This window comes from Ammospiza caudacuta, chromosome 8, assembly GCF_027887145.1.
Source record: "Ammospiza caudacuta isolate bAmmCau1 chromosome 8, bAmmCau1.pri, whole genome shotgun sequence".
NCBI lineage: Eukaryota > Metazoa > Chordata > Aves > Passeriformes > Passerellidae > Ammospiza > Ammospiza caudacuta.
In genome coordinates, this window is record NC_080600.1 from 42,824,113 (window position 1) to 42,849,884 (window position 25,772).

At 41.0% G+C, this 25,772-nt stretch overlaps 1 protein-coding gene across 1 annotated transcript in view; it reads right to left on the minus strand.

Moving 5' to 3' along the window:
* The window catches only part of NEB (nebulin), a 97,230-nt gene that overhangs the window by 68,800 nt on the left and 2,658 nt on the right, over positions 1-25,772 (minus strand). The window contains exons 4-44 of the mRNA XM_058809636.1: positions 23,139-23,183; positions 21,778-21,990; positions 21,306-21,413; positions 21,065-21,169; positions 20,645-20,749; positions 20,442-20,546; positions 19,719-19,823; positions 18,571-18,675; positions 18,286-18,393; positions 17,779-17,895; positions 17,041-17,142; positions 16,851-16,958; positions 16,652-16,756; positions 16,172-16,270; positions 15,836-15,940; positions 15,175-15,282; positions 14,362-14,673; positions 13,675-13,881; positions 12,904-13,008; positions 12,673-12,780; positions 12,208-12,519; positions 11,624-11,830; positions 11,237-11,341; positions 10,536-10,643; positions 10,018-10,329; positions 9,619-9,825; positions 9,069-9,173; positions 8,156-8,263; positions 6,877-7,188; positions 6,479-6,682; positions 5,866-5,970; positions 5,417-5,524; positions 4,674-4,985; positions 4,154-4,357; positions 3,727-3,831; positions 3,527-3,634; positions 2,294-2,605; positions 1,756-1,959; positions 1,304-1,408; positions 1,104-1,211; positions 628-939 (exon numbers count right to left, since the gene is read on the minus strand). Of these exons, the coding sequence (XP_058665619.1) occupies positions 628-939; positions 1,104-1,211; positions 1,304-1,408; positions 1,756-1,959; positions 2,294-2,605; positions 3,527-3,634; positions 3,727-3,831; positions 4,154-4,357; positions 4,674-4,985; positions 5,417-5,524; positions 5,866-5,970; positions 6,479-6,682; positions 6,877-7,188; positions 8,156-8,263; positions 9,069-9,173; positions 9,619-9,825; positions 10,018-10,329; positions 10,536-10,643; positions 11,237-11,341; positions 11,624-11,830; positions 12,208-12,519; positions 12,673-12,780; positions 12,904-13,008; positions 13,675-13,881; positions 14,362-14,673; positions 15,175-15,282; positions 15,836-15,940; positions 16,172-16,270; positions 16,652-16,756; positions 16,851-16,958; positions 17,041-17,142; positions 17,779-17,895; positions 18,286-18,393; positions 18,571-18,675; positions 19,719-19,823; positions 20,442-20,546; positions 20,645-20,749; positions 21,065-21,169; positions 21,306-21,413; positions 21,778-21,990; positions 23,139-23,183 (6,438 nt within the window). The remainder of the gene's footprint in view (positions 1-627; positions 940-1,103; positions 1,212-1,303; positions 1,409-1,755; positions 1,960-2,293; positions 2,606-3,526; positions 3,635-3,726; positions 3,832-4,153; positions 4,358-4,673; positions 4,986-5,416; positions 5,525-5,865; positions 5,971-6,478; positions 6,683-6,876; positions 7,189-8,155; positions 8,264-9,068; positions 9,174-9,618; positions 9,826-10,017; positions 10,330-10,535; positions 10,644-11,236; positions 11,342-11,623; positions 11,831-12,207; positions 12,520-12,672; positions 12,781-12,903; positions 13,009-13,674; positions 13,882-14,361; positions 14,674-15,174; positions 15,283-15,835; positions 15,941-16,171; positions 16,271-16,651; positions 16,757-16,850; positions 16,959-17,040; positions 17,143-17,778; positions 17,896-18,285; positions 18,394-18,570; positions 18,676-19,718; positions 19,824-20,441; positions 20,547-20,644; positions 20,750-21,064; positions 21,170-21,305; positions 21,414-21,777; positions 21,991-23,138; positions 23,184-25,772) is intronic.

Genomic DNA, 25,772 nt, shown 5'->3' on the forward strand with positions numbered 1-25,772 from the left:
GCAAATTCTTCACTCCAGCCAACCTCATCTCCTACCACAGTACACTCTACGAAATGGAACATGTTTCCCTGGGTCAACCCACCAGACACCAAGACTGGGACTCCCATGAAGATCAGCGCCCTACACCTGGCTCCCCACTCCTGCAACAGCACAAGTACCCACCAAAGAATTCACCACCCACCCTCTCTATCGTCTCAGTATCCCAGCAAAGACCTTCTCTATTTGACATTCTATAGGTGGCAGAGGCATGAGGGGTGCGTTACATCACCCAGGATCCTCTGTACCATGTACCTTCACACAGAGCTTGCCATTGCCACTCTTGGTCCTCCAAAGGCAAATATTTTACCCTGCTGCCCTTCCCCTGCCTTACTGTACTAAAGGTCTCAGCCACAACACTCCCCATAAAATGTTCATGGCAAGAAAGGATTCTTCTGTGGTCATGAAGCATGACCCCACACAAACATCATCACTGAATGCCCACGTCAAGAAGTGCCACAACACAATATCAGTTCCTCAGAATCAGTCAAGAATTATTATTCCAACAAGAACCTCTTCCAGCAGAGGAACAGAATACAAGAAGACAAGAGAGAGTTGCGTTTGCAACACAGCCAGCAAAGAACAACTCACATCACTCTGCAGGTCGTACACTGTCTTGGCATGGACAACATCGTTCTGGTCCGGCAGGCACGTCCAGCGGTGCAGAGGGTGCCGGTAGTCGGCATCACTGACCAGCTCCTGGCACTTCTTGGCCAACACCACTCCCAGCATGTCCACAGGGCTGCTGAAGTGGGTTTTGGACTTCTCAAAGGCCTTCTTGTACTCCCTGTCACTCTGGATCTTGGCCACATGCATCGACCACATCATCTTGGGATCATCCTCAATGTTCCTGGCCCCAATGTGGTGGCCCAGCTGTTTGCGATACCCTTCCTTGTACTTGTACTATGGACAAAAAAATGTTCACTGAGTGTTAGTTTAGGGTTTTTTGTGTGAACAAGACCCCACCAGTACCACCTCCAGAAAACATAGCAGCTGAAGCCACAGAGAATTTAAAGTGAGAAAAGAATCACTCCCAGTGTGTGCCACAAGGGCTGCTGTGCACTCACATCACTGGCAATGTCCCGGGAAGCTTTGGCAGACTTGATGGGAATGGCATCTGCCCGCATGTCGTAGCCCTTCTTCTTCTCCTCCTCCATCGCCTGCTTGTACAGTTTCTGCAACAGACACCACCAGGCCCTCAGACAACGCTGCTGCCCAGACACAGCAGCACCCAGGCACACGCACTGCAGCCCCAACAACCACCCACCTCGCTGAAGTTCACTTTGTTCTGCTGGGCCAGCAGGATCCCAGGGGTGTCTGGCATGATGTGAATGCTGGTTTTGTCCTTTTCCCAGGCTGAGATGTACGAGCGCTGCAAACGAGGAGCACAGAGGGAGATAAGGTCAGTCAGGTTTAGGGAAACAAACTCAATGAGAAAATCAGGTCCACAAACCAAAGGAAGGAGCCTGTAATTTGCACTGACCCAGTAAGACCTTTGCTATCCCCAAACCTTTCTAATAGTTCAACCATTTTTTTCCACACTGTAGTTCATTACATCTCCAAAAGAGGGTTTTATCTCAAACAAGAAACACAAATCCCCGAGACAAGTGGATGCAGTATCCCCCCCTGAATAACCCAGGCCATGGAAAGACAGATAACAACATCCTGAGAAAGGAAGGTGCTCATTGCCTTCAGGATGTAAACACAAGGAAATCTCACTTGGTCCATGATTTGGGAGTTGTGCTTTGCCAGCACCATGGGCATTGAGTCAGGAAGGCTGGTGAATTTGATGGTGTCTGGGTGCTGACGATACTTCTTGTCACTCAGGATCTCACTCGCCCTCTTGTTCTTCTCAACGTCCAGTGATCCAATTGGGGACCAGCCAATGCCCCTCAGCCACTGCAGGTCAGACTTGTAGACGTTCTGGAAGGAGAGGAGAGGAAAAAACCAGCTTAGCAACTTCCTCACTCCAAGCAACCTCATCTCCTACCATGGAAAGCTCCTCTTAATGGAGCACATTCCACTGGGTCAACCCACCAGCCACCCATTCAGTGGCTGTACCCATCTCCTACCCATCATCATGGCTCTTCATACCATTTTCATCTGCACCCAAGACTTGCCAACACTTGGTTCTCCAGAAGATAAGGGTTTCAATCTGTTGCCCATCCCCTGCCACACAGACCCCTCCTTCAAAACTAGAACAGAACCCAGGACAGACAACCCAAGGCTGTCACTCAGCCAGTAAAGAACAACTCACATCACTCTGCAGGTCGTACACTGTCTTGGCATGGACAACATCGTTCTGGTCCGGCAGGCACGTCCAGCGGTGCAGAGGGTGCCGGTAGTCGGCATCACTGACCAGCTCCTGGCATTTCTTGGCCAACACCACTCCCAGCATGTCCACGGGGCTACTGAAGTTGGTCTTGGACTTCTCAAAGGCTTTCTTGTACTCCCTGTCACTCTGGATCTTGGCCACATGCATTGACCACATCATCTTAGGGTCATCCTCGATGTTCCTGGCCCCAATGTGGTGGCCCAGTTGTTTGCGATACCCTTCCTTGTACTTGTACTGCAGGAAAAAACAGTATGCACTGACTATTATTTTAATTTTTTCCACATTCCTAGCAACCCTTGTGGCATCACCTCCAGCCAATTTATCAGCTGAAACCACAGAGAATTTAGAGTGTGAAAGTGTTCAGCTGATGACCCACAGTGTACAGCTAGAAAAGGATCCACACAATATCCTTCTGATAAAACCCACATTTTCCAAGATTCTCCCTGGCCTATATATTTAGAGCTACTGGTCTGTAACTGAGACGAAGAAAAGTCACTAAATCATTAAAGCTATACCTAAGACCTGAAGTTCAATACCCCTACATAAAAATAATTTACCAATCTTCAGCACAATGGCCAAATCAACTCTTACTGAAACTACTGAGGGAATAAAATATAACTACATAGAGACTTCTGGAAAAATTAAATAAAGACAGCGAACACATACAACAATGCAATTTTGTATTAATAACTAAGAATAAAAAAATTGGGCTTTTTTATGCAGCTTTCATCTTTAAATGAAAACTGGGTTTGGGTTTTCTTTCCTCATGCACAGCTCAGCTGTATAGCTGCAGAGTCAGGGCCATGCAGAAGGGCAGTGCTGAGGGCAGCCCAACACCTCAGAACTCCAGGCTGTTGACAAGGAGATGCACTCACAACCCCAGGAGGGACCCTGCTTTGAGCTCCAGCAATCACCCAACTCCCACAGCTACCCTTCCACAACATCTAGGCCTTCCCTGGCAACAGTGCACATTCATAACTTGCAGGGACAGGTACAAGTGGACAGTATGAACAAAAACTTTGATGAACAACTGAAGGGCAGTGACAGCTAATGGATTTGTCGCCTCCATTTGGATCAGTTGCAAACCCTGAGTTCAGGTGCCAGCACGTGGCATCCGTGTGAAAGTGTGTGCCACAAGGGCTGCTGTGCACTCACATCACTGGCAATGTCCCGGGAAGCTTTGGCAGACTTGATGGGAATGGCATCTGCCCGCATGTCGTAGCCCTTCTTCTTCTCCTCCTCCATCGCCTGCTTGTACAGTTTCTGCAACAGACACCACCAGGCCCTCAGACAACGCTGCTGCCCAGACACAGCAGCACCCAGGGACACACACTGCACCACCAACAACCACCCACCTCGCTGAAGTTCACTTTGTTCTGCTGGGCCAGCAGGATCCCAGGGGTGTCTGGCATGATGTGAATGCTGGTTTTGTCCTTCTCCCAGGCTGAGATGTACGAGCGCTGCAAACGACAGGAAACAAGAGCACACAGGGTTAGGAAACAAACTCACCGAGAACATCAGCTCCACGAACCAAAGTGTCACTTTGCACTGACTCAGAAACTCATGCCCTTTCTCAAGCTTCACCCTTTTACACACTGTACCCCACAACTGCTCCAACCACAAAAAAAGAGTGCTTTATCTCAAACAAGGAACATAAATCCCTGAGACAAGAGGATGCAATATCTCCCCCTGAATCACCCAGGCCATGGAAGGACAGAGAACAACATCCTGGGAAAGGAAGGTGCTCATTGCCTTCAAGGTGCAAACAAAAGGAAATCTCACTTGGTCCATGATTTTGGAGTTGTGCTTTGCCAGCACCATGGGCATTGAGTCAGGAAGGCTGGTGAATTTGATGGTGTCTGGGTGCTGACGATACTTCTTGTCACTCAGGATCTCACTCGCCCTCTTGTTCTTCTCAACGTCCAGTGATCCAATTGGGGACCAGCCAATGCCCCTCAGCCACTGCAGGTCAGACTTGTACACATTCTGGAAGGAGCGGAGAGGAAAAATCCACCTCAGCAACTTCCTCACTCCAAGAAATCCCAACTGCTACCAATGGATGTTCTCCTGAATGGAACATGTTCCACTGGGTCAACCCACCAGCCACCCATTCAGTGGCTGTACCCATCTCCTAAGGTCTCCCCTGCCCTCAGCGTTTGTCTTTCCCAACTGCTGGTTCTCCAGAAGAAAAAACTTCATTCCATTGCCCTTTCCCGCCCACACCGACCCCTCCTTCAAAACTAGAACAGAACCCAGGACAGACAACCCAAGGCTGTCACTCAGCCAGTAAAGAACAACTCACATCACTCTGCAGATCGTACACTGTCTTGGCATGGACAACATCGTTCTGGTCCGGCAGGCACGTCCAGCGGTGCAGAGGGTGCCGGTAGTCGGCATCACTGACCAGCTCCTGGCATTTCTTGGCCAACACCACTCCCAGCATGTCCACGGGGCTGCTGAACCTTGTCTTGGACTTCTCAAAGTCCTTCTTGTACTCCCTGTCACTCTGGATCTTGGCCACGTGCATCGACCACATCATCTTGGGGTCATCCTCAATGTTCCTGGCCCCAATGTGGTGGCCCAGCTGTTTTCTGTATGCAGTTTTGTATTTGTACTAATTGAACACAGAAACAACAATTAACACTTCTTTCCAAGCTGCCATTTCAGTTTCTCTCTTGTTAATACAGTAGTTAATAATTTTGAATCTAACGTATTTTAACTTGCTTCTGTTTTTCCCCAAAGTTTTTTGCATTTGTTATAACATCCAGGAGATATTATGGGATTCTTCATGGTTATATACCATCATCTTTATATTGTATTTCATTTTTATTACATTTAATTATATCTAATTTTTATTATATTTATTTTTTATTGTATTTAATTTAATTAGCTTTACATCATTAAGAATTATACAAACTTTTAGGTGGGCAGCAACACAACAGTGTTAAAATTTTACATATCTCCTCCTGTTAAATAGAAGCTATTTTTCTCCAAGATTAAGTGCCCCCTCTGTGCCTCATTCTGATTTTCCTTCTGCAGACCCACCTCGCTGGCTATGTCTCGGGATGCCTTGGCTGCCTGGAGAGGGATGGCATCAGGAGGGAGGTCGTAGCCTTTCTTCTTCAGCTCTTCATATCCTACCTTGTAACGTTTCTGTTAGAGAAAGATTCAAAGGAATTAATGAAGATAAAACTCTCTAGAGTTTTTCAATGCTACAACTTTCCACCTCTGACTATTGAAGAGAAAGCATGGGTTTCCAAACACAGTTTACTTAATTAAATTAAACTCCATACCTTTCTATTAATGACAGGTGTTTTGTGCCCTTGGATATACAATATTTTAAAATTACAATTTAAATGTTTTCAAATTGTTTCATTAACGATCAAAATTTTCTTTTAGCAAATACACTAATGTGAATTATTCCCAGAACTTTCTGTAGAGGTGAGTAATACAACCCTGCAATTCTCTATACTCAGCTTGAAATGCAAACTTACATCACTTGTGTTAATCAAGTTTGATTTAGCCAACAAAATTTCAGGAGTATCAGGCATGATGTGAACCTTAGTCTTGTCCTTGTTCCAAGCTTCCCTGTAGAGTATCTGAAAGAGACACAAGCAAAAACCTAGTTTGATCCAAGATTCACCTGCACAGCAGTAATTTCAGTGCACCTTTTCTCTAAATTAGCAAAGAAAAGATATACTAAGCAAGAATGTAAACGAATGTAGGGATGTAAACGAAATAAGATATTAAAATCAAATAATACAATGACAATGTATTATATTGTATTATATTATATACAATACAATGACATCTTACTGAAATACAACCTTTTTTCTTCTTTACATCCATGTAATGCCATGGAAACAGCATTAAAACAATACATTTACATACTGTCTATTAAAGGTCTTATTTGCAGTTATACTGAGTAAATAATCAGCACTCAAGATCTTCATCTTCTGAACAAGGCACAAAGAGCAGTGAGGACTGAATATAAACACCTGCTATCTGGATATATAAGAGCATGTTCTGAACCAGGGATTCTTTGTAAAATGTATGTGAACATATTCATTTATTGAATCCCACGTTCTGTCTCTAGAAGCAACTTACATCACTCCTATTTTTGGCATTAGATTTTGCCAAAACAACATCCATGGCATCTGGGATACTTGTGAACTTAATTGTGTCTGGGTGCTGCCTGTACTTCTTGTCACTCAGTATTTCAGAAGCTTTCTTGTTCTTTTCAGCTTCCAGAGATCCCAAAGGACTCCATCCAATGCCTCTGAGCCACTGCAGATCTGACTTATACAGGTTCTGTTAAGGGTGAAAATCAAAACCATAGCAGATTATTTCACTGTTCATTGATTAAACTCCACGAAAAGTCAAACTGGCAGTTTAGCTCCAATCTGATCTATACTGATATCCAAAGAGAGCCATCAAAGATGCTTTCCAATCAGCAGTAATTATTTTACATGGAAATAAGTGAATTAAACCCCAAGGGAGCTTACATCACTCTGCAGCTCGTTGACCCTCCTTGCCTCGGTGACATCGACCTGGTCTGGCAGACAAGTCCAGCGGTGCAGTATGTGTTTGTAGTCCACATCACTGACCAGCTCCTGACACTTCTTGGCCAGAAGGAAGCCCAGCATATCCACAGGCATATTAAACTTGGTCTTCCACTTTTCAAAGTCTTTCTTGTACTCCCTCTCACTCTGCATTTTAGCTACTTGCATGGACCACAACATCTTGGGGTCATCCTGCAGGCTGCGGAACCCGATGTGATGTCCCTGCTGCTTGCGGTATCCTTCTTTGTACTTGAACTGCAACGGCAAAGGTGGCACCACTCAAACCACAGGGACAAACATGTAAGTGACAAAACACCAATGTATTCCCTCATCTTAATGTTCCTCATGAAATTACCCCTGGAAGTGTCCAAGGCCAGGTTGGGTGAGGCTTGGAGCAACCTGAGATAGCGGAGTGTAGCCCTGCCCACAGAAAGGGTGGAAATGAATAATCCTTAACAACCCTTCCAACCCAAACAATTTTGTCATTCTATGATTCTATAAATAAGCAACTTGTTATGGGCTCTCATGTAAAGTTTTAGCAGCCCCTTGACCAATGTGCATGACTTGGTGTCAGTGAATGCTCTCCCTGGGAAAGAAAGAGTCCTTGCAAAGGGAGAGAGCATGGCAATAGGAATGGTCTCCAGTGCCATCTGATTCAGAACCCCCTAATACTGACACACTGAAATATTTTGATGCGTAACATCATCAACAATGAAAAATTATGAAATACAAAGATACTGAAGCATGGGAAACATTTCCCAATGATTAATAAAATCTCTTCTTTAGTATATAGAGAATTAATAAATTCTCTATCCATAAAAATAAAACAAATGTAGGAGTTGTATTTGTACCAAGTTATGGTAACAGCAGTCTGTATGTCACCACATCTGTTTCAGAGATGTAATGAGGATTTCTCTGGATAGGCACTGGGCTCAGCTAACTGTACCAAATTTGCTGCTGCTCTGAAAACGAAGCAGCCCAAAGACATGAAAACTCCTCCCTTTTTATGACCAACCATGAATGGACCAAACTTTGGACTTGTTGAGATGCCATTAGCCCTTGCTAAACTGGACAAAAACAGCTCAGGAAGGAGTTTTGTCAGTAATGTTGGTTTTGACTCCAAGCCACACCTTAGCACAGAAGTGTATCTCAATTTACTGTGACTCTGTAGGTTATAATCACCAGGTCAGTGCATGTCACATTGAGTTAAAATGCTGCTTACATCACTTGCAATGTCCCTTGAAGCTTTGGCAGCTTTCACTGACATGGCTTCAGGTGTGAGGTCATAGCCTTTCTTTATCATTTCCTCCCAGCCAAGCTTGTAGAGTTTCTAAAATTGAAATCAATATTAATTAAAACCAGTAATATGTATGTCACCTGCTATTTAGATACACTAATGATCCAAACTCTGGTCACCTCACAGGCTTCAGTTATGAGAGAAGGGCTGCTAGAATAGAAATTGAGAAATGGGAAACTGATAAACAAGAAATGCTGTCTTCCAAAGCTTAGGAGAGGGACTAAATAGTTTTTCACTATTCAGCAGGTTCCTACTATAGCTTATCTTGATTTGAAACATATCCGGAAATTTGAAACACATACATCTGAGATAACTGAACACTTTTTGATTGCCTTGGCAAAATTTTAATAAGGTTTTCATGATGTCATTTAACAGTCAAGTCCATTTGTGCACAGTTGATTTTAAGTACAGGCATTCTTAAGTCAAAGATTTGCCTCTGAGCAATGATGCAAAGCAAAACTTGAGTGTTTTCTACTGGTACAACTGTCACTTTCTCCTATCTGAAAGCTGAAAGAGAAGCTGGAATCACTGCATCTACTTCTTCCCATAGGTTAGGTTAAAAATATACACAATTAACTTGTAATTTTACAGTAAGGAATTTTTAACATGACTGAATTCTATGCAAAGCATAGAATATGGACTATGTACTCACAGACTTCAAAAGCAGGACTTATATTTTCCATATATTATAATGCAATTTAGTTTGTTAGTTTGCTAGCCTGAAGCTGGTACTTATTTAACCCTGAAAATATTACCCACATAAAATTCTCGCCTGCGTTCTTAAATCTCCAGTAGATGTTAATTTAAAATGTTGATAAGATGTATCAAAATACTCTACCTGGCTGTAGTTTGTCTTGTTCTGTTTGGCTTGTAGAATATCTGGTGTGTCTGGCATCACGTGGACCTGAGTTTTATCCTTCTCCCAGGCTTCGGTATAAGCATGCTATCGACAAAAAGTTACATCAGATGTGTCAATATAAATGACAAAATATGGTTCTTGCAGGGTTTTCACCTTTCCATTTGGATATGGATGAGTAAAAAGGTGAAGGTGCTGACTCAGATTTATTTTACGAATTAATGATCTAATTCAAAATCAGCTGAATTCTTGTCCAGTCTTTCTTCTAATGAAACCAAACTATCAAGATTTTCAGGACCAGTCATTTCTATGTAAGAATGGGATGAATAGAGGTTGGAGAAAAATGAGAAAAGATTTCTTTCTTTAAGCAAAGCTGTTTCATTGAGAAAAAGAAGATGAAAAAAGAGGAGCCTGAGACAGTTGTTTTTCCCAGGGGAACACCACCACTTAAAGGTGCGACAGAGATTTACAGACTGGTTATTGGAATGGATGAGATGTGAATGCCTGCCTGGCTTTTCCCCTAAATACTCACTTTGTTCATGATATTTGCATTCTGCTTGGCAAGGACCAGGTCCATGGCATCGTTCTGTTTGGTGAAGCGGAACATGCTGGGGTGCTGGCGGTACTTCCGATCGCTCGCAATCTCCGTGGCTTTCTTCGATTTCTCCACATCCAGAGAACCAATGGGACTCCAACCAATGCCCCTGAACCACTCCTTGTAATCCTGCTTGTACTCATTCTGCCAAACAGGACACAAAAGCAAAGCTGACAATGTACAAACAGCTCATACAGAATAAACCAGCTCTTTCCAAAACACTGCCGTGATGGAAAAACAAAAGCCACAAAAAGAAGACAGCTCATAAAACATAATCCTGTCCTTTCCAAACTGCAGCCACGATGTGAAAACAAAAGTCACAAGTAGAAAACTTACATCGCTTTGGATCTGATTCATGTTTCTGTACAGCTCCAGACTCATTGCATCTGGCAGGAGCATGTACTGGTGGATCAGGCGTTTGTAGTTGGTGTTGGTGACACGGTCCTGGGCCTCCTTGGCTGCCACCACGCTGAGGGCATCAGAAGGTGTCTGGTAATGAGTCTTGCTCGCCTCATAGGCCTTCTTGTACTCCCTGTCCGACTGCATCTTGGCCACTTGCATGCAATGGACAAGTTTGGGATCATCCTGGAGGCTGCGGAAGCCGACGAGTTTCCCTTTGTCTTTTTCATACCCTATTTTGTATTTATACTGGAAGAGAACAGAAATGGAGAATTTGATCCATTTAGATTTGAAATTAAGGAAAAAATTCTTCCTTATGAGGGTGCTGAGGCCCTGGCACAGGTGCCCAGAGAAGCTGTGGCTGCCCCCTGGATCCCTGGAAGTGACCAAGGTCAGTTGGAGCACCCTGGGATAGTGGAAGCTGTCCTTGCCCATGTTTTCTCCCAAGAACTTACATCACTGGCAATATCCCTGGAAGCTTTGGCAGCTTTGACAGGAATAGCATCAGCCCTGAGATCATATCCTTTCTTCCTGGTTTCTTCAAATGAAGATCTGTACATTTTCTGCAAAAGGAAAAAGAAACATCTTTTTTAAAAGCAAAAATTGACGTGTTTTCCACATGCACAAATATTGGTGAAAAGTAACACCTATGAGGATGCCATCTTAAAAAATAAAAAGAGATAAAAATGTCTATTTCTGCCCACATTGCAGATGTGCATGATTACAAGCAATACTTTATTTAGCATATACAAATTTAACAAGTGTTTACCAAAATCTGTCTATAATGTCATCTTTTACCAAATGCTACCTACATTTTGAACCTAGTACAAAATTTTGTGCATGGAGAAATAAAATAATCAATAATAAAATAATAAATACAGTTACAAACATGAACAATACTCAACGTCTACTGTATTTTGTTAGCAACTGTTACATTTTAATGGTCTTCATGAACACCTCATAACCTGACTATAAACATGGCTTTTTCTTGGCAATTCTGGGTATCTAACTTTGGGAAAGGAAGCAGGGAAAAGGAAAATTAATAGGTTTTGTAAAATTACTACAGGTTAACAAGGTGAGACTTTTGCATGCTCTCATCTCACTTATTCCTAATAAAAAATAAGAGCAAGGTCACAGCCCTACAAACAATACTCACTTCACTTAAATTGAATGCATTTGCTTTTGCTAAAACAATCTGTGGAATATCTGGGGTGATATGAATTTTCTTTTTGTCTTCTTCCCAGGCTTGTTTGTACTTGTGCTGGAAGGATAAAAATAAATTAGAGACCTCAACATCTGTTGTTATTATTAAATAAAACAATTTAAAATACTATTTTCCACTTGAAATCCAAACTGCCTTGACAATGATGTGTTACTGCCACCAGAGCAACATTTGTCTTTTTATTTTAGCACTTAAAACACATTAATTAGCTACAAAATAAAATCATGTTTTCTAAAGTTCTGCATACAATAAGGTTGACTATTAAATCAGATGTAGATTGTTGCCCACTTCTGAAATGAATTCTGATGAGCACTTTCTTACCTCATCCATGATTTTGGCATTATTTAAAGCCAAGACCATGTTCATGGAATCCATAGGAACAGAGTACTTCAACTTGTCTGGATGCTGGCGATATTTCTTCTCACTCACGATTTCCATGGCTTTTTTGTTCTTCTCAGCTTCCAGGGAGCCCAGTGGGAGCCACCCAACACCCTTCATCGTTTCATCATACTCTGCTTTGTATTGATTCTGCAGGCAGAAAGTAGATAAAAAACAAAATGAAGCATAAAATAGTTCATAAATTTGGAAGTAGAAAATAAAATGTATTATGGAAAAGTGAAGTTTTTCCTGTCTTGGTCTGCACATAACTATTGCTCCTGAAGAGCCTGATGGCGTAAATATTTATAAAATTGTTTATTTCTAAGCTCAAATTTATTAATGAAATATTTCAGAGTCTAGGAAAAATAAAACTGCAGTAATTGTTGAAAAATTTGTATAATTTACTACATTTTTGAAGACACCTGGCCTAATTCCACTAACAAAATAATACTATTTATCTTACAGTTTTTTCATAAACTAAGCACCTTTGTATTCACAATGCAGAGGCTGAAGAACCTCTTACTTACATCACTTTGTAACTGCATCATGTTTTTGGCCAGTTCAATGCTCATAGCATCCGGCAAGACGTTGTAGGTGTGGATTAAGTTCTTGTAGTTTGCATTTGTAGCCACTTCCTGGGCTTTCTTGGCTGCCACCACACTGACCATGTCAACTGGAGTGTGGAAGTTAGTCTTGGCCTTCTCATAACCCTTTTTGTACTCCCTGTCAGATTGCATCTTTGCCACCTGCATGAAGTGCACCAGCTTGGGGTCATCCTCCAGGCTGCGGAAGCCGATGTGCTTCCCTTTGGCCTTCTCGTAGGCCAGTTTGTATTTATACTGAGAGACGAAAGAGAAAGAACAGTAAAAAACTCAATTAAAAAATGAAATATTAAGTTCTACTTTATCACTGAAAAAACAGATCACAAGATCTCAGGTTTAATAATTTAATTTAAATAAAGTAATGGAATGATATCACACAACAAGACTCACATCGCTGGCGATGTCCCTGGAGCTCTTGGCTGCTTTTATTGGAATTGCATCTGGCTGCAAGTCATAACCCTTCTTCTTGTCCTCCTCCCATCCAGCTTTGTAAAGTTTCTAAGTTCAGATGTGAAAGAGAACAGGTGTCATGAAGGCAGAACTCTGAAGTTAAGCATTTTCAAACAAGGCATTAAAATGGCAGCAAGGCACTGGAGGCCCACGGTGAGCACAGCAACTCACATCACTCATGGTCATCTGGTTCACTTTGCACTGCAGGATTTCTGGGGTGTCTGGCATCACATGAATGCTGGTCTTCTCTTTGTTCCACTTATCTGTGTACAGCCTCTGCAATTACAAAGGAATTGTCAGCATTGAAAAGGTACTGAACTCATAAAATAAGAGTTTGCTTTTGTTCTGCTCGTTTGCAATAAATAATATTTCCCAGAAATATTATTAGCACCAGAAATAGCCTTCATAGAGCTGCTGAGGAGCAACGTTATCTTCCTCCTTTCTTCAGTATTGTAAGAAATTTGCGAAGTGTGTTTTGATAACTAACAAATATTGAAACTGGAAGTTTCCAATCTGTGTTGTTCCCTGCGTTAATGGAAAGCAGAATTTATTTTCACAGACATTCTTTCCATGGAAAACAAAGAATAAGGATCGGTGGTGTCCTGAATAACTAGAGACAAGTGTAAAGAACTCCGCTTTCCAGGACATTTGTACAAAACTGACAGAATTCCAGTTTTCTGCAGTTCACTTATTGTGAATACGTCCTACAGAAAAAGGATTGTCAAAGCACTATAAATCTGAAGAATTCTTTAATCTTTAGAAACAGAAAATGGAACTCCCTTAATTATGAGGAGTCATAGGCTTACCATAAACTCTCAGTGCCCAGTCTTAAAGAACTACCACACTCACTGGAAATTTTAATAATTCCAGTGGGAATGCACCTTGCCACACAACTTTGCAAGACAAAGACCCAAGTTTTGGGTCAATCCAACCACTTCCCACCTTGTTCATGGTCTTGGCATTTTGCTTTGCCAGTACTTGCTCCATGGCATCCATGGGGATGGAGAACTTGAGCTGGTCGGGATGCTGGCGGTATTTCTTCTCACTGAGAATCTCCGTGGCTTTCTTGGCCTTTTCTACATCCAGTGACTGAATTGGGACCCAGCCAACTCCTCTCAGCCAGTTATTGAAGTCAGATTTGTACAGATTCTTTTCAAAAATAAACAAGAAAAACACAGTGAAGCAAGAAAAATTAGTGTCTCTACACATAAAACAGGTAAAGCCTTAAAACTTACCCTGGACATTCATTTTTGAGGGGCAATTTACATTTAATTATAATTTAAGTATGATAGAGTCAGTGTTTAAGAGAAATAAAATCACAGTAATTAAAATCTTACTACAAAAATACATAAGTTAGGAAAACAGGCTCATTTTCTGGGAATATGACAAATATGGAGAGATATAAAAAAAGTCATTACTTGCTAGGTAAGTTTCCTAGAACTTAACACCTGCACATAATTCTGATAATGTTTGGAAAATAAATGGCTGCAGACCAGTCACATCCTAACCTACTGTTAATCCAATATAATATATATTGGATTATATAAATTAATTGTTTAGCATTAATTATTAATGATGTCATGAAGTCATGACAAGAATTAAAAATGGAGCTGATTCTTGATGACATACATCACTCTGAAGCTGCATCACATTTTTGGAGAGCTCCAGGTTCACAGCATCAGGCAGGAGGGTGTAATGGTGAATTGGCTGCTTGTAGCCAGTGTTTGTCACCACTTCCTGGGCTTTCTTGGCAGCTGTCACACTGAACATATCCAGAGGAGCGTGATATTTGGTCTTGGTGACTTCATAATCCTTCTTGTATTCCCGATCTGACTGGATTTTGGCCACGTTCATGTAGTGCACAAGTTTGGGATCATCTTGCAGGCTCCGGTACCCGACCTGTTTGCCTTTGTCTTTCTCATAGGATTCCTTGTATTTGTACTAGAGACAAAGGGAAAACAGCTTTACCTACTTGGGAAAGGGAAAACACACTCTGGGTAGGTTTACAACAAGAGTTTCAAAGTACTAATGCTGCAGTTTGTTCTGGAACCTCATAGATGGTTTTTACTACAGCACAGGATTATTTTTTTAGATCAAAAACGAAGAGGATTATTGCATTTTTCAGCCTGTCTTGACACCTGGTACAAATCTCAACCCGCACCTGCAGCTGCAAGCTCTCCCTCACCATTGTCATTGATGTAGGCTTGCAGTTCCCAGGGACATTCAGCTTTCAATTAAGACTATGCTAATAATAAATTACTGAACAGTCTCACAAAATAATCCAATATCCCAATATTCAATTGGGGATGTTTAAGAGAGGAATGAAGAGTCACTTGTAACATTTTGCTAAAGCAGGAGTACAGGTCTCCAGCACAGGTAAATAATAATAAATAATGAAATGCAGGAGGGGTATGTGCTCCACTGGATGTAAATCCTACTTACATCACTTGCAATATTCCGAGAAGCTTTAGCAGCAATAATTGGAATGGCATCTGGCTTCAGATCATAGCCTTTGGCAAGGGTTTTCTTCCAGTCTGCTTTGTAGTTAGCCTTGGAGGGGAAAAAGGGAAGAGTTTGCAGCGTCAGGAATAGCAATTCTAAGAAAGAGTTTAAGCCCATGTTCTTATTACAGGAGATTTTATTACAGGAATTAAACTACCCAGTTTTGTTCATGTAATCTCATGGAAAAATGTTAACCTGTACACAAACTACAGTTCTATTATAATAAATAAATCTACTACAAAGATGATCATGAATGCCACAAGCATTTTTACGCTTTTCATCTAGAACAACTCTATCATGGAATTTTTGGCCCTTCTTATGCAAAACCCTTTTTCATTTGACTGAACCTTTAGAAATTTTTTCCTGTTAGCTTCAAACTCAGCCTTTGTGCTCTAAAGGAACTAGAGAAAACAGCCTGGCTGGATTTTTTTTATCAGTCTGGCCAGACTATTAAAATTCTAAGGCTGTTAAGGGAGATGTCCATTTTTATCTCATTCCTGGAAAGCTGATAATGCCACCAAAAAAATTAACATCACAAAGGCAATAAAAGTGATACTATCAGAGGAGAGCTTCATGGTGTTGCAATTCAAAATGTACTCACATCACTGATGTTGTAGGCATTGACTCTAGCCTGGATGAACTGGGGCACATCAGGAGGGAGGTGGTACTTGTGAATAATTTCTTCCCCTTTAGATTTATACAAAATCTGCAAAGAAAAATAAAGGAAGATATTTAGCAGCCCAATTTATAGACTCTGAATTTAAAAAACTATTTTAAAAAATCTGTTTTCCAGGTGATGTTCTGCTGGAATAAAAATGTGAATACACACAGCCACCTACACAATTATTTCAGGAGTGCTCTTAAAGCTGGAGGATGAAATGAAGGTGGGCACAGGGCAGAAACAGGGAATGTCAGAGTGTTTCCAAGGTTTACTTACATCACTCAGCTGTTTGCTGTTGATCTCTGCTTGTTTCTGTACTGGAGAGTCAGTCACTGAAGTGAATTTGGTTTGATCAGGATGCTTTTTGTAGGTGTACTGAAAGAAGAGAAAAAAATGTTTGTAGAAAATGCATATGAAGTATTTTCCAAGTGTTGATAAAATAAACAAAATCATTAATAAATTAAGTACTTCTAAAGTATTAATTTGAAAAAAATATTGATTTAAGCAGGTGAATGCTTGAGGCTCATTCTTCATTTTGGTACTGCTGCTTTCATTTTATGGGTTTACTTGTTATAAAAAGGATTGTGCTATATCTGCTTTGATCACTAGATGTCACAAAAGGCCCTAAAATAGAGAAGAAAATGTTTGGGTTTTTTAAGTCACATATGGCAATGAGGCCAAACTCAGAATCATTGATGCTACCAGGGATCACTCAGTTAATTTTTCTGTGGTGAACAACTGCTGCCCTGTACTCACATCTTTACATTGCTCCAACTTCTTGATTGCTTCATACTCTTGAGTTATGGTCTGAGGGAAGTAGCACTTTGTCTTTTCCTCCTCATAATCTGCTTTGTAATTTTTCTAGGAACAAGAGCAACATTCAGTAAGGAACCACAACTGAGCTTTGTCTGAACTGCTAGAGTGATGGGGAAAACAGAACGATTGCCACACTTACATCACTTTTCATAGCTTCAACCTTCATGCAGTGGATTTGATGTGGGTCCTCAAAGCTGCCCAAGTAGTGCCCCAAAATATTCTTCTGATATGCATCTTTATACTTAACCTGCCAAAATAACCATGAGTTGAGAGGCAAAAGGAACCAAGAGGGCCAGTACTAAAGGATAAGCCCCAAGTGGAATACCTACATCACTAAAGTTCTTCAGAGCAGCATCAGTCTGGAACTTGGGTGTCTCACAGTAATTCATCTTGTTTCCTCTGGACTGTTCATAGGCTTCTTTGTATAATTTCTGCAAATCAAATATTACCAGGTCATGCAGGAGATTTCACTGCAAGTCACCCCCACCATGTTAAAAATGACAAGAGTAAAACAGAGAAACGGTTCCAAAGAAAATCTTTCTCACAGGACTGGGAAACAGATGGCACTGTTTTCCCAACGGTTTTTAAAAATCACTTTTTTTAGGTTTGTAAGGGAAGACAGAAAGGTCTGGCTAATGGTTTTTGGACTTCTGACACTGAGAAATATTCAATCTCGTCTCATACAAATAAAAGAGTAATTGAGAAGACCATTACAGTGAATAAGCAAAATATAATATAAAAATATTATATAAAAGCACCACTTATATTACCATTATTAGCTGAAATTCCTCAAACAGTAAGGAAAGAACTGTCCTCTTGTGATTCATTATCCACAAGGATCTAAATGAACTATCCACTAATTAGCCACCCATGTGCCACTGCTGTTGCTACACCCATCTGTGGAGAATTCCTTCTTTACCTGAATTATTCTGGCTGGTGCTATCTTATTACAAATATGGGTCCACAAAACTAAAAATACTACAAAGGAGAAGCCTTGTGGAGAAATGGTGAGAGTGGTTGCTGGTACACGACTGAAAATGATGTAGCTGCACATAGATAATACTCACATCACTCAGAATATTTGCTGCAGTTTTTAATTGCTTCAGCAATGGGTTCTCTGTAGCAGGGAGCACATTATAATCTGCAACAGCTTTCTTCTTTTCATAGTCTGCTCTGTATTTGAACTTGAAAGAATAAAAATAAAAAAAGAGGTTTTAAAAATCAGTATTGAAAGCCAAATGCTCACTAACCTGTGTGATAGCCCAGAGCAGCTGTGGCTGCCCCATCCCTGGAACTGTCCCAGGCCAGGTTGGATGGGACTTGGAGCACCCTGGGACAGTGGGAGGTGGCCCTGGCCATGCCAGGGTGGTCTTTAAGGTCTCATCCCACCCAAACCATCCTGTGATATGAATCTATTCTACGATATAATCTTCAACTTTCCATGAAAAATGCCCCTGTTATTTCACTTACGGTGGCCAAGGACCATGAAAGGTCTTGCCAAAAGAATGTCAGCACAACCTTGTGCGAGTTCAGGACTGTCCCCAGGCTGAGCAGGTGGCACTCAGCTCCCTCACCTTGCTGACGTTTTCTGAAGCTCGTTTGTTGGCTTCGTATTCTGGTGTTTCAGTCTGCATGAAGTAGATTTGGTCTTTCATGTTTTCAAAGTCTTCCTGGTATTTCCTCTGTTAGGAACAGAGACAGACAGAAAAGAACACATTCATTACATCTAATTGTAAATTAGACACCTACAACAGGGATTATTTAGGAAATAAGAAATGCCACAAATGGAGCCTCAGTATTTTCCAAATGAACATCAACAGGGATAAAGCTGTTGAAGATTTTCTGCAGGATTCACTCACCATACTTAGATTTTCTGCATTCATTTTTGCAACTGCCACGTCATAGCACGGCGTTTGACTCCACTTGCCTTTGATTTTGTTTTTATAGTCCTCATGGTAAATAACCTATAAGGAAACAAAACAATAAAATTGAATTTCCAAGACACAGTTCCATTTTCACCTGACAGATTCATTTTCCAAAGCTGTCTTTTTAAAGCTGCTTCATATTTGATGCCTGCCTTATAACTACTTTAGCAGATATAGTAAAAAACACCTTAAATATGATTTGGCCAAATCATTCCAGTGTTATTTCCCTTAGTACCTTCCCTGACCTAAAAAGGATAAATAAATCATCTCTACCATATTCCTTCAGCTCTGTTTTCTCTCTGGTCACATAATATCAGGATATTGCCCATTAAGTCAGAATTTACTGGGATTGCTGCTGGAACTGGTTATAAGCAAACCCTTTTAATTATCTGGATTTGTGATTTCCATTATTTATCCAAGCTCACAGAAAGCAATTATTAAAGGTTTAAAGAGTTTTTCTAACAACAAAACACCCGCCTGAGTTTTTACTCAGTGTTCCAGGAGCATTTTCAGTCACAAGTGCATTACTTTCCATAAAAAATAAAACCCCTCCAATGCTTTTTTAACATTGCTGAAGAACAAATATGCCATAAATAATCTTTTTTTAAAAATCTGTATTTTATAGTTCTGGAGATACATACAAAGCTTATTATTCTATTAATTTCAAAGAATTACGGTACTGATCTTTTTTTTTACATGTTATAAAATTTTCTTGATGACAATTTACTTTTAAGCTATGGAAATATAAGATTAGAGAAATTTTCTCTAAATAAATTATTTTACCTTACAAAGAGGTTCAGTGTAATTTTCTTAATGGTTTCTCCACCATGAGTGAATACTGCAATTCTCTAATCTTAAAATGTAGATAATTTTCAATACATAATAAAATTATTTTTTTAAAAGTAGAATAATAGTTAAATTCTGAATGGAATTAAAACCTGACATCTGCATGACAAGATTATGCAACTTGGTGCCAATTTCTCCAGAAAAAAATTGGTTTTTCTCTGTGTTTTTCCTTTTCCTTAGGTCCCTTTTTGTCTCTCTCTCTGCAGGAGTGGGGTTTGGGCAGAGGTTCTACTCACATCACTCAGCTGCCGTGACACCTTCTTGGCTTGTTCCACATCAGGGGGGTCTGGCAGAGAGGTGAATTTTGCTTTCCTTTCATCATGCCCCTTTTTGTAGACAATCTGACAGGATGGAAGAAATAAACATTTATTTGAGGATCACAGCATTGAACTGTGCTACCACCACATTAATAAAAGTTCTGCCCACGGCCCCTGCAGCTGGAATTCTTTAATCTGTGTGTTACCAGGGAACTTCTGAACCTCTGCAAAATTCTCTGAAATCTTCATGTGAGAGCTGCAATCCCCTGTTGAGTTCTGTGTATCTAAATATCAGCAAATCCCAGTCCAACCAATCCCTGACTTTTCTTATCACAGTTTTAGAGGCACATTTGCACACCCACAAGAGTGAACTGGACTTAGAGACAGCCCTGAGAGTTTCTGCATTTGGGGAGTTACTCGAGGTCTTCTTGCTGATTTAACAAATTGATTATTTCATTCATTCCTAAACCAGCATCAAATTACCAATGGATTTATACTCCAATATGCTCTACTTTGTACTCTAGTACCAAGTACACATTTTTCTATGAAGTACCACTACTATCAGAGCTTACTTAACACACTTTTATTTTCTGCTCCACTGTGAAGCTTTTATATCTAATCAAAGTCCGTGGCATGTCCCAGGTTACACCACAACCCAACAGCCTTTGGTGCCCACATGCAAATCCCTGCTTTGATACTCACATCACTCAGAGTCTTCTGAGCCTGTGCCACCCTTCTGAGCTCTGGACTGTCATTGTAGGGATAAAACAACGTTTTGTCTGCATCCCAGTCTTCAGTATAGAGTTTCTACAAGAAAAATGCCAGAATGCTCATTATTAATTAATTTCTGGTTTTGAAAGCTCATTTTACTTCAGCTGCTTAGATCTGTGGTTAGCTTTTTTTACCTTGCTGAACATTGCTGTGTTTTTTATTGCGTTCACAAGCTCTGGAGCATCAGGGGGAAGCAGGTACTTGTCCTTATTCTCCTCCCAGTTCTGTTTATATAATACCTGGAAGGAAAGATCAGCAAATTAGTCACTCTATCAAAAAAAAAATATTTACTTCTGAATATTTATTACTGGATAAACTGCCTGCTTTAAAGTTTCGGGTTTTTTTTGAAATCAAAGTCTCAGATCAGTAACATCTGAAGAGAGCAACTGGAAATATTTACCACTATATTTATATTTGCCTTACCAACTTCTCTGCTATCCCTCCTGTGCTTCTAAACTGTTGCGTAAGTGCTGCTTTGGCACCCTGAGCTCAAAACTTTGTTCTTGTCAGTAACCTCAGGATTCACCAGTGTAGGAAAGTCAGCAGTCACTCACCTTGCTCACTTGCTGTGACACTTTCTTTGCATGTTCTATATCCATGGCCTTTTCATCCACGTGGCAAATGGTTCTGGCAACTCCCCCAGCCATGCGGTATTTAACCTGGAGCACAACAAAACTCACTGATTCCACAGCAAAATCAACTGATTTCTTTTTCTAAATCCAGAATAATGACATTTTCAGTCTTCATATAAACACCCAGAACCTGGATGAACCTAGAAATGCAGTTGTCACCCACCTCACTGAGCTGGTCCTGCACTTTCTTGATCCTCCGGATTTCTGGGGTATCGACTGTGGAAGCATATGGCTTTCCTTTTTCTTTTCTGAATTTTTCCTTGTACTTGTTCTGGAAGAAAATAATGATAAAAAATAATTAAGACATATCCCAAAGCTCTGGCAGAACTGTATTAGCAATTGCTGCCATATTTATCTGGTTAGGACAGGAATTTGGGACAGATTATTCAATAATATAAACTGAAATTATTCAACTACATTTGTACTTCTGCTTATTTTAGCCAACTGAGTTTATTCCATCTGACACAACAGGAAAAAATCCATCTCTAACTTGGGTCACATCTAATTTATTATATTCTCCCCATGAGCTTAGTATTGATAAATCCAGATATTTGCAATATAACTATCCAGCAACCTCTGTAAAACATTTTTAAAGCTGGTGTTTCTCAAGAAATAAGAAACATGGGACAACCTACCTCACTGAATAAGTCCTTCATTTTATTGCTGTGTTCCAGGTAAGGTGTCAGAAACTTGGATGGGTCCACTTTTGTCCGGATTGTTTTCTTCCTGATGGGAGGAGCTGCATCCTGCACGGAGGGCTGGGTGTGCTCAGCTGTGTACGTGGTGGTTGTGGTGGTCTCAGGGACTGAGTACTCTGTGCTGATGGTCTCAGTGATCTCTGTGACCACCTGGAGATGAAGAAAATTCAATAATCACTTGTTTTATAGCTGTAAAAGTTTGTTATCTTAAGTGTTTTTCACTGCCCTGAGCTGGGTGTGCTCAGCTGTGCAGGTGATGGTTGTGGTGGTCTCAAGGCCTGAGTATCATCTGTGCTGATGGTCTCAGTGACAACTTAGAAATTTAAAAAATTTAATAACACTTGTTTTATAGCTGCAAAAGTTCACTAGGATGAGTGTTTTTCACCCCCCTGAGATGGTGAAAGGGTGCTCTGCTCTCATCCAGATCCACAAGGAGACAGAAAATCAGGGACGCTTTTCCTACTGGGATTGCCATTGTGCTCCCTATATATCACCCACCCTAAAAAAAAAAACCCCACAAGGAATGAACTCCCTGGCTGGCTCCTGCATCAAACTCATGGAATTATTCTCCAGAGGGTCTGGGAGAGTGGGGCTCCAGCTGCCTCTGCTCTACCTGCATGAATTTCCAATCACTTTAAATGTTTTATACACTTTCTTACCAACATAGTCATGCTGCCAGCCGTAATTTTAATACTAAGATTCTAATGAAAAGCATCTAAAAATAATTAGCACAGCCAAAAAAGGTGCTCCAAAACCACCCAAATAAGTGTCAGGTTTTATTTTGTATCAATTAGCTTTGTAAAGAATTGCCTTTATAAAGGAATTCATGAAGGTCAGAGTTCTGAGAGTTATTTGCATCAATGAGACAAAGCTGAAAATGCACCAAGAATTAATAACTTCTGTTTCTGTAGAAGCCCATGCCATAAAGAATATTCATGGTAACACGGCAGAGAGTTGGGTTATAGCTGTTTTAGAGGTAGAATTTCAAATTATGGCAATCACTCCTTGGTGACCCAAATATTAGTTACCAGTGACATGATGAAAAATCTGCAAAAGTGTAATTTCTCAGTGAAATTACACAAGGTGAAGGGAACAGAACTAATAAATGTAAACTGATCTTAGATCATCACACAGCAGGGACTTGAGGCAAAAATAAAGCATTAAGCAGCAACTGTTCACTGATATTTGTGTGTTTAATGTGAAAAATTAAACCTCAGGATACAAAAGGCTGCTAATTTAGTGTTTCATGTTAATTACATGCATTTATGTGCTACATGCAGCATAACAGGGACCTTTACCTCGTGCGGCTCACCCTCCTCAATAACTGTCTCCTCAATGTAGTACTTTGGAAAAAAAAGAGAAAAAAACATCATTGTTAGGCCAGATCAGCAAACTGTAGCTTCTGTGAAGCTGTTTTAAAACACATTTCTGGAGAAACAGGGTTTTAGTTCACAGCTGCTTATGGAGTCATTCAGTAACTCTGAGTATCTGTTCAAGTTTTGCATTAATGACTGGATTTTCACTCCATACAGTCCCCAACTAATAATCATCCAAATAATCAATGAAAGATTGTTATCTAATTTTACCCACAAGAGGGAAGACATTGATGACCACATTAAAAGAATCATCATTTAAAACCCAGGATTTTCCTGGTTTTTATTTGGTGACACTCATGACTGTTGTCCTCAGGGCTGCTCCTACAAGGACACCAATAATTTCTGGCTGCCAGTTAAACTTTGTTGCTGATCACAACTCTGAGCCTGCTGATTTTCCACCCATTTTACTTCCCATTATCCCCTCATAATTTATAATTTCATAAATTTGAGGATAAAACCACAACGGGAGGAGTCCCTAAAGCAGACCAGGTACACAACCTCCTCTGGTCTCCCCTAGTCCAGCAGCTGTGGACTCATTATAAAAATTAACGAGGTTCATCAGCCATAGATTGCTCTTGATAACTTCTACACATGACCTTCATGCGTTTAAAAATAGCTTCTGAAGGGATTTGATCCACAGCCTTCCCAAAGAACAAAGTGAGGTTGACCAGCCTGTAGCTCGCTGGATCTTCCTTCTTGCCTTTCTTGAAGAGCAAATCCAGCTGAACATTGCCCATGGATGTAGGAATGGAGTTTGTAAGGTTTTAAATCTTTAAGTTTCTGCCAAGTTTTATGCTCCTGCTTCCACCTTCAGTATATATATATTTTTTTTTTTGTGTCATTTTCCTCAGTCAGGAGCTCTGTGTTCCTCCACTCCACCCTTCTGCTGTTTGATTCCTGCACTTTGGGCTGAGCTGTGTGCTCAGGGGAAATCATGCTGGAGGATCACCCAACGACCCTGGCTGCCTTTGCTGTTTCCCACGGGATTTTCCCCGAGCAGCCCCAGTTCTGCTCTTCCAAACTGGGAGATCATTCCATTTATTTTGCTCACTGCTCCCTGTATCTTCAGCTCCATTGTCCCGTGGTCACTGCAGCCCTTGATCTTTGCATTTTCCACCAGTTCTGGCTTTTTTGTGAGCACCATGTCAAGTGGAGCATCTTTTCCAGCCAGGACAACAGAGCTGGGGAAAGATCAGGAGTGTCTGAGGGAGCTGGGAATGGGCTCAGCAGGGAGAAAAGGAGGCTCAGGGGGCCCCTCTGGCTCTGCACAACTCCTGACAGGAGGTGCAGCCAGATCGGGCTTTGCTGCCAGGGAATAATTGGCAGGACAATAGGAAACAGCGCCAGGTTGTGCCAGGGGAGGTTTTGGTTGAAAACTTTTTTTAAAATTTATTTCCCGTCCGCCACTTCCCAGCCGCGGCCGCACGGTGGCGCCGTCTCTCGAAAATGGCGGCCGCGCTGAGGGGACCGCCGGGGCCTGCGCCTCCCGCACGTGCCCCGGTCAAAAATGACGGAAAAAAGCTTTAAAAAACATTGCTGCACGAACAGCACCCGCTGTCTGCGGGGTGTGCTTCAACTGCACTAAGATAAAATGGAAAAATGCGGGGTTTATGTTGGAAAATCTCCGAGTAGTAATTGCTTGGGGTTGCTTGCCACAGCTGCGGGAACGGAAAATCCTTTGAACCTAAAAAAATTGTTGGTGAAATTTAAGCCCCTTTCTGAGAGCTTTTCCTCAAAGTTAGTTCAAGGGACCAAGCCGTACTTGCCAAGCTGTGACATACTGGGCTGTTCTGAGGTGATTTCTACGCTGGACCACCTCGACAACACCTTCCACAAACCTCCCACAAAACCTTCCACAAAACATTCCTCAAACTTTCTACAAAACTGTCCACAAACTTCCTACAAAATCTTCCACAAAAAGCCTCCCACAAACTTTCTACAAAACCTTCCACCAAATCCTCTGCAAAACCTTCCACAAGCTTTCCACAAAGCCCTCTGCGAAATCTTCCACTAACTTTCTACAAAACCTTCCAAAAAACCTCAAGTAACTCAGCAGCAAATGTTTTTAGCACCCACTGTGGATTTTTGCACATCCTAAGACAGCTACAACATCAAGTAATGGCTCATAATTCCAGAGAAAGTTTAAAGATAGCATTTTAAAATCCTCGGTGATGCCTCAGCCACTCAATATTCAATGATCATGTCCTTCTCTTTCAGAAGGTGAATTTCTGATAGGTTTAAAATCTTGGATTGATGCAGGAATTAAGAAAATTCTAGAAAGGCTTAAAATGGTACCAGATGCTGTTGTTCCTGTTTTATTTAGCATCTCACCACGAGTATCCCAAGGGAAGTGACTGAAGCAGTGTCTCCTCAGCCCAAGGGATGTGGTTACAGCAAGGTGGTCATTGAAAATTAAAAAGAAAGGATGAAATGGGGCTGTGTGAACAAAAAGCCCAAAATACCATAACTCCTGCTGGAATAAATAAACAATGAGAGCAAATAAATATCCATTGCAGAGAGCACAATGCACAGGAAACATAAAGGCGATTACAAGTA